General features: G+C 39.9%; 1 protein-coding gene across 1 annotated transcript; it reads right to left on the minus strand.

Moving 5' to 3' along the window:
* Positions 1-2625: 2625 nt before the first annotated feature.
* On the minus strand, positions 2626-6390 carry KCNMB1 (potassium large conductance calcium-activated channel, subfamily M, beta member 1). Its single transcript, XM_010013305.1, has 3 exons — positions 6253-6390; positions 4796-4991; positions 2626-2951 (listed from the first exon to the last, which is right to left on the minus strand). The coding sequence occupies exons 1-3, from the start codon at positions 6387-6389 to the stop codon at positions 2682-2684; spliced, it is 603 nt and encodes a 200-aa protein (XP_010011607.1). The 5' UTR covers position 6390; the 3' UTR covers positions 2626-2681.
* Positions 6391-7694: the final 1304 nt, after the last annotated feature.

The raw sequence follows: 7694 nt of genomic DNA on the forward strand, positions 1-7694 counted from the left end.
TTAAATCCGTTCCCTTTGGCCTGTCCCTACAGGCCCTTGTCCAAAGCCCTTCTCCAGGTTTCTTGTAGCCCCTTTAGGCACTGGAGCTGCTCTAAGGCCTTTGCAGAGCCATCTTTTGTCCAGGCTAAACAGCTCCATTTCTCTCATAAAGGATAACTGCCTTCAATTAATATTTAGAACTATTTTCCTTGTTTTACAATATTTTCTAACCTCAAGCCAGCTTGCACATTTCAAGTCATACAGTCAACCCTAAATGCTGGGGACTTTTTTCTAGTATGGAACTTGCCAGAGGTATATCTGAGTTGTTTTAAATGGCTTCTGATTAGTTAACAGTCTAGAGACCCCAACTTGGTTTTGTTAAGCATTTTTCTCATTTCTTTATTTAAAAAAATAATAATAATTAAAAAGAACCAAAACAAGCAAAGAAACTTCCACACCAACCCCTCCAAAACTAAGGATAAAATACCTGCTAGTCTGTTGAAAGGTATTTTGTTGTCAAGTGTAATGAGTTTATGCAATGAGTGAGGAATCTTTGGGGAACAGAGTCTTCTCTATGTAAACTGCCCTGATTTTCTGATTTGAGGATCAAGTAATAAAAATAGCACCAGTTAGCAGGATAATGAAATCAAAGTTGTCAGAGGTACCAGTACCAGATGGTACCTGCTTTTGTTTATGTACATGAAGAACATGCTAGTGACTCACAGGTGGCTATTTAGCAAATGACTGTCCCATAGGTTCCTCTTCAGTTGCCATTGTTGTGACTCCATCTAAGTTGGAGAAAGGTGGTCTTACAAAAAACTGCTGAAAGCTGAATCTGCCTCATCCACACAAATAGCTTCCCATTCATGGGATAGGCTCTATTTTATAACCTTTTGCAGCTGTGGAGTTTGGCTTGTTTTTTTCCTAGGAGAAATCCTAGTTCCCTCAAGAATAGTGCTGGAGCTTTAGTTGTCTTAGAGTTTCCAATAGGAGAATCACCACATCCAAGCCTTATTTGGCATCAAGATGCAAAAGTACTCCTGAGAGTCTGTGCCCTTTTAGTAGTTTCAGTAAAACAATGTTTTTCTTATATACACATAAAGGGCTTGCACAACTGAAGTATTCATCAGGATCTAAAATCTGTTCTCATTTTTCCTATGTTCCTTGCATGTTCCAGTTAACACAAGCACTATTACTATAGTCTAAGCATCAATTCTAGTGAAAGCGACGTGTAGTCAAACAGATTTCAACTGTGAATTCCATCACCATCTGCTTGTACTGCCACTTCTTTCCCCGGCAGGAATTTTAATGCTGTGATACATACCTTGGTCATCTACCCTGCCTTGAGAAATGAGTTGTCTATATCTGTCACTGCAGTGGTCACTGCTTGTACTGAAGCACTTCTTGTAGGAAGTGTTTTGCTGGATGTAAGAAAAATAGCATTTTATATATTGAGTTTATTGTAGACTTGATGTAAAAAAGGGAGCAAAACCCCCTAAAGCCTCTGCATGTTCCTTGCGTGCTGCTGTAAGAAGTATAAAGTTGTTAAAACTTCACCCCCATCTGAATTACAACTTCTGCAGATGGAAAAAGAAGAGAAAAACATTTACAAAAGCTCAAGAGTAATTGAGCACACTGTTAGAACAGCTTCAGCTGCTTGCTGTTAGCTGTGTCCCGAGTGCCAGTCACATACAGCATGCAGGAAGCATCCTGTGTTCCTCCTGTATCAATTTGAAAATTGGCTGAGAAAAACAGGGTTATTTTCAGAGAACATGTGTCTATATGTGCCTCAGAGCATTCCTAAGAGTCTTGCTGCTCAAAATAAACATGTCTCTATTGTGAAATACCTATGCGCTAAGCATGCAAACTTCTGTGGTTAGGTTAGATTAGATTACTGTATTTAGTAAGGCATCATGGATGTTTTCTACTACATAATAATATTCTTTATATTTTAACTTCCCTTACTTGACAGGTTTATGATGTATTTAAATGGCAAGCAGGTGGCCTTTCTGAGTGGTACACTTTTTTTAAAAGTAAAATAAGGCTAAGATTTGAGTTAAATACAAAAACTAAGGTAACCTTCCTTACTGTACCTTATACTTTTTGCATATATTTCATTACATACAACTGGGTTTGGATGTTCAGAGTGCAAACTTTGTAATGTCTGTGTGTGTATATCTTGGTTTTGTGTGGTTTTCACTCTCTTCTTTCATGAAAGCAGAGAGATCGATAATAACAAATATCACTTTGGACCATAAAATCCCTTCTTTTCTTGACAGATAGAAGTGTGCCATGAATACACACTGTATCATTAATGAAGTACATAAAAGGTGTGTGTGCCACTAATGATGTGTATGGATCTAGTCTCAAAATTAAGACCCTGTCTAAAATGTGGAACAATGCTTAGTATTAAACTTGAACTGTAGCTCTGTAAAGCAGCTGTACCTCAGAAAGCCCAAGGCAATAAGAGGTAGTAACTCAGTCTGTGCGTTCTTATGAGGTGTTTTCAGCCATTCCTGGGAATCGGTTTTTTCTTTTGACTTCATGTAATCGATTGCCATCCACAGTGGGTGTCATCCAGTTTTCCATAATACCTGCATTTGGATTGAACCCTTATATGCTGAAAGTTACGAAACGCTACTAGACAGGCAGAACAAAGGCTCTTTAATATCATGCATCCATTTATGCTAGGTGTTTATTTTCTACTGCCAAGCAGAAAGAACAGAAACATACTGACTAATTTTTACCAGCACAATAATCAGACATCCACCTGTAAACATGAGTGTAGGCCAAAGAAAAGCAAAGAGGAGGCCTTTGGGGGGATAAAGTCTGCTTAGAATGACATTGGGCTGAGTTCCTCCTGGGTCATAGTAGCACGGGAAAGTCTGGTGCTTCTTGAAATTGCTTGCAATTTTTTCTATTCGTGCTTTAACTTCTTTAGAGTTCTCTGACTTGCCTGGGACATACGAGCACTGAAATAAGAAATCAAGGTGATTCATTATAATAGATACTCTAGTACAAAGCTTGGAGTTAAATCAGATTGAGTGCAACAAACATGCTAGTACTGACAAAAACATCTCTGGGTTGGCTAGCATTGTCTTGGTTTCCTCATGTCAATAACCCATTTGCCATGCTTTCCTGCTTCTGTCAGTGTGTCTATGCCCCCCAGTCTGCAGATTTACAGATTGGAGTCATGTTGTTAGAAACTAGCAATACATATGAGCTAGAAATAAAACTATAGCCTTTGAGACTGTCACTTTATTATTACAGTGCCAAGCTTGGATTCCAGCAGAGGAGAAAGGCACCACCATAGCAGAAATATGTTAGTTATGCAGACGTGCAAACTGGCTTGCCAGTGTGCAGAAAAAACAAGCTCTTCACCTCTGTGTGTAACTAGTAGAAACATAAGAGAACAGCAGAGCAGTTGCGGGCTTTCTACTTGTCCTTGTAACACAGAACTCTTTTGACCTGTCATGGTAATGCTGTTACTTAGTCTTCAGTGGAAATACTATTAGACTTTAAAACACTCATTCTTGTCACTGTTGTTCATAACAGGTTCTTTTCCGCCATATTATTTTACGTAGATAATGATGCTAAGGTGTCTAAAGCTGGAAACCGGCCAAGACAGAAAGGGAATGGCTCCTGACCTGAAGGCTTGTACTTGCAGTAATGCAAACAGTAGGCAGGAAATCAGCTAATTGCCTCCTCTAGCAGTGAACATGAGTCTTGTTTCAATCCACAGTGGATAATTTCTGCCTGGCTGCTTCACTGTATGTAGCTTTCCCTGAGACAAGCATTAGCTAGCAAAGTCCTCATCAGCTTAAGTGGTTTATGCTATCAGATTTGGACTTGTGAATCATTTTATGATTTCTTTAGGAATACGAGCACTTGTAGTCTGAGCATGCTTGGTTTGGATTCTGAAAGTGCTGCAGTCTTGGGCATCCAAGATCTGAATTTTACTTTGTGTCCCCTAAGGGAGTGTTGATCTGGAATAAGGCCTTAAAATACTCTTGGTTTTGGAACCGAACCGAACTGAACCTGACCTTCCTTGAGACAGTGTACCTGTAGGAACACTTCTAGTTGTGGGGACCAAGCCTAAAAATACTGAGTTCTTCACTGATTCCTGAGAAGAAACACTGATAGGAGCAGAAGGGTAACATTCTACTTCCTCCTTCCCTAATCATACCTCTAAAGCCAATGGTCTGCACGCTTCCTCTGGGGAAGAGATCCCTAAAACTGCTGACCAAGGGACCTCTACTGCAGTACCCAGCATCTGTGTTATATAGGTGCTTTCTACAGCCCCACTGCCTTCTCCATGAGTCTGGGTTTCTGCTGTCATACGGGCCAGAAACAGCTGCAGACAAAACCAAAGACATCTTTCAAAACTACTGATTAGTTTCTCCTTTGTCCAAAATGTGCATCATGTTCCCAACAGCACCCTCATTTCACCTTTGTTCCCTGCTTCATATTTCACATCTAAAATGGAAGTAAAACTGAGATTATGTTACCTGTTTTTTGCCCTTGGTCTTCAACTTGGATACTTGCGTGTTTCTACATGCTCATAAATATTAAATGCTCCTGTTTAGTTGATGTGATTGCTTAGCAAGTATTAACTTAATGTTTTATGTAGTGTTTAAAACAAAATCCCAAACTGTGTAATTTCTGGAGTGTTTTAAAAATGCCTTGGTCTACACACAGACGTTGTAAAAGATGAACAACTCCTACTCTTATTTTGCTGCTTGGTTTAAAAACAGTCACCCCTTCTCAGAGGTGTTAGACAGCAGCAGAGTGATTATTCCATTCGTGTTGAAAGTACCTTAGGATTTCTTTCCAGTGTATCTTCAGTCTGATACAGCATAACCTCCTGTCCCAAGGCTGTCAGGTTAACCCACACCTGTAGACAGGGATAAGGAAAGATATCCTCATCATCTGTGCCCTTGCCGTCTGGGCAGAGAACTTTGTCCTTGATGTTGGCTTTCAGTACTTTGCACAAGGTTTCTGTTGTCCAAACACTACAAAGACAAAATGAAAGGTAACACTTTTAACTGTGTTAGCGGCATCTGTTCTGAGTCATGAAGGTGGCTCTGTGTGTTCTGGCTGTCAGTAGTGGCCAGGATGGCTGGGGTTCAGTTCTGGTGTGGTGAGCTCTGCCCACTGCAGATGGATGGCAGCCCTGCTCGGGGTGCAGCCATGGGGAAGCAAGGCAGAGAAGCAAGGCAGGAAAGCTCCTGTGGTCATTTGTTACACATTCGGTGATTTGAGGTTAGGTTCTAACCCCATCTGTAATTAGCTTCAAGTGTTATTCGGGAAATAAAATCTGCTATGGATTTGAGTATGTGGTAGTAAACATCTGGAAGTGCATACGCTTTATATCTTGGAATTATTTTGACTAATTTCACTCAATAATTCTGAGAACTCAGATCAATTCCCTTGTTCTTTCCCTTCTTTATTGCACAGACCTTTTCTGCATTAATAAATAGCAGGATTTTAACTGGTAAAAGCTCATTTTTTGCTGTTACTTACCCTTTTTTTCTCAATAATCACTCTTTTATGACTGGTAACATAGCAAGCTTTTGCTTCTAGTGGTACACTTTTGCAAAAAAGTAAAGAATTAGTCTCACTCCAGCTCTTAGGAAACCCGTCTTTTGACATGCGAATGTCTTCTGTAATGTAATCAGGAGGCTGGAAAATGTGAATTACTGTGTTTTAAAGATAATGTTTTTCAAACATTTTTGAGCTTTAAAGTGCTCTTAGCATGAGGTGATATACATGCTTTCTCTATCAAAAGATTCAAGCATGGAAACTGGAGCTGCACTCTTCATCTTATTTTGGTTTTTGCTAATTGATTCTGTATGTGGAAGCAAAACTTGCAAAGTGAAATAGAATCGTGGGTAAGAGTAATTTCTTGCACAGCAGTTGTGTTCTGCAACACTTGCCGCAGTGGACTGAGCTGCTGAAGGTGCCAGTTTCTCATGATTCTTGAGCTGGAAGCAAGATACAGATACTCAACTGAACAATTTTACCATGACTTCTGTAGCTGAATTTTTTTTAGTTTTATTAAACTGTTCTCATTCTATCCCTCCTTCTTGCGCTTACCTGGCAATGCCTCCTGACTTCTTGGTTCACTTTTTAATTTCTCTTCTTCTGCCTTAAATTCTTACAAGCAATTCAAGAACATGTTGTCCAATGTATTAGCATGCATTTTAGCACTGCTTTAGTAATTGTATTTTCTGAGAGGAAAACAAATTGCTTTGTATTCATAAGAAATATTACCTTTTAGTGTAGAATGGCACAATGGTGATCCCAATAAAGAAGTACATCATCATGGAGCATGCGACCATTCCCAGCCCCAGGCACAGGGCTCTTGTCTCCCCTCGCTTCTGGGCAGTCACCAACTTTTTTCCCAACATGATTTAGAATTGTGAAATCTGAATGACCTCATATAAAATAAAAGGACAAAAAGGAGTGGGAAAACATCGTTAGGATTGGCTACAGTTGTGTGACAAGCTTCTGGAATGTAACGTACGCCATGGAGGAACAGTCCCAGTTTTGCAAAAACTAGAATTTATGAAAAAGCTGCTGTGCTTATTACTAGTAATAAAAAAGCAGCTTTTTTACTTTGTGATATTTACCATATAGTACTTTAAAAAGTATGGGGGAGGGGACTAGGAGGTGGAGTAAGAAAACCTCATTACGTTGTGAAGAGTTCTGTTAAAAACCTGATAATCCTCAGCCTTGATCCAGTTTATTTCATGTTGGTGCTTCTCTGAAGCAAGAGATACTGTGTTGTGTTAGGCAGCATGAAAGGAAAATCTTCCCACTGTAGAATCCTTTTTACATGATGCCTTTTCTTCTGGATTAGTCTGAAATGTGGTTGTCTTATTTCAAACGAGCTGAAATAATATAAGATTTAGTGTTTGAGTTGCCTGTTTCTGACTTGTGCATGTTTATTGTTTGGCCTTGTCCATTCGGGGATGCTCAAAACTTGATGCCTGATCCAACAGCTGAGAAAAGCTGCATTTTCTAGACAGAAATAGTATGATGCCACCAAGCACCATGGAACAGGATTAGAAAACACAGCGGTTCAAACTGCTGTTGTTTCACCACAAGCACCGAGTTAGGACAGCTGCTGGCACTAGTGGGAGAGTGCAAAGTGTGAAGGGTCTGAACCCCGACTTTGGGGTGCCTGGCATTTCCCCCAAACTCCTTTGCTAAACAATATTTAAATTTATCTGGATATTGCTTTGACAAAGAGAATTTGAAAACAATTACTGTGAATCCATGTGCCATAAAATCATTATGGCTGGTGGATAGAATAAATGTTTAAATGAGCCATAAGAGTCACTGTGAGTTCAACCTGGCACCAGTATCTGTTGCTGCACTGACAGCTGTAGCTGAAGATTTGTTTGGTGTTTTTGTTTTGGGTTGGTTTTTTTTTGTGAAAACATGGTGCAAGCCATAATTGTGGCAAATTATAAAACCGGCAAGATTTGTGTGGGATTTTCTGGGAGAAGGAGAAAGCGAAAATACGTTACATACATGCTGAAAAGGTTCCAGTCCAGTCTCATGAGCAAGACCATGATGCATATGAGATATGGTAGCTGGTGTGTTTTCACTATTTCAGCTTCAGGTGCGTGCAGCTATTTAGTGTGTATCCTTACTGGCTGGCCTTCAGGATGACCTCGTCCCTGGCTAAATCTGCCTGTGTGCAGCTA

The sequence above is a fragment of the Nestor notabilis genome, unplaced genomic scaffold, assembly GCF_000696875.1.
Source record: "Nestor notabilis isolate BGI_N333 unplaced genomic scaffold, ASM69687v1 scaffold6984, whole genome shotgun sequence".
NCBI classification, from domain to species: domain Eukaryota; kingdom Metazoa; phylum Chordata; class Aves; order Psittaciformes; family Psittacidae; genus Nestor; species Nestor notabilis.

Bases quoted from the DNA above. Each gene is read 5' to 3' on its own strand.
- KCNMB1 (XM_010013305.1), bottom strand. From the start codon at position 6,389: ATGTTGGGAAAAAAGTTGGTGACTGCCCAGAAGCGAGGGGAGACAAGA. The intron at 4,992-6,252 runs GTAATATTTCTT...TTGTCTTTGTAG, and splicing joins GTGCCATTCTACACTAAAAG to TGTTTGGACAACAGAAACCT. The intron at 2,952-4,795 runs GTACTTTCAACA...TTCTTATTTCAG, and splicing joins CACTGGAAAGAAATCCTAAG to TGCTCGTATGTCCCAGGCAA.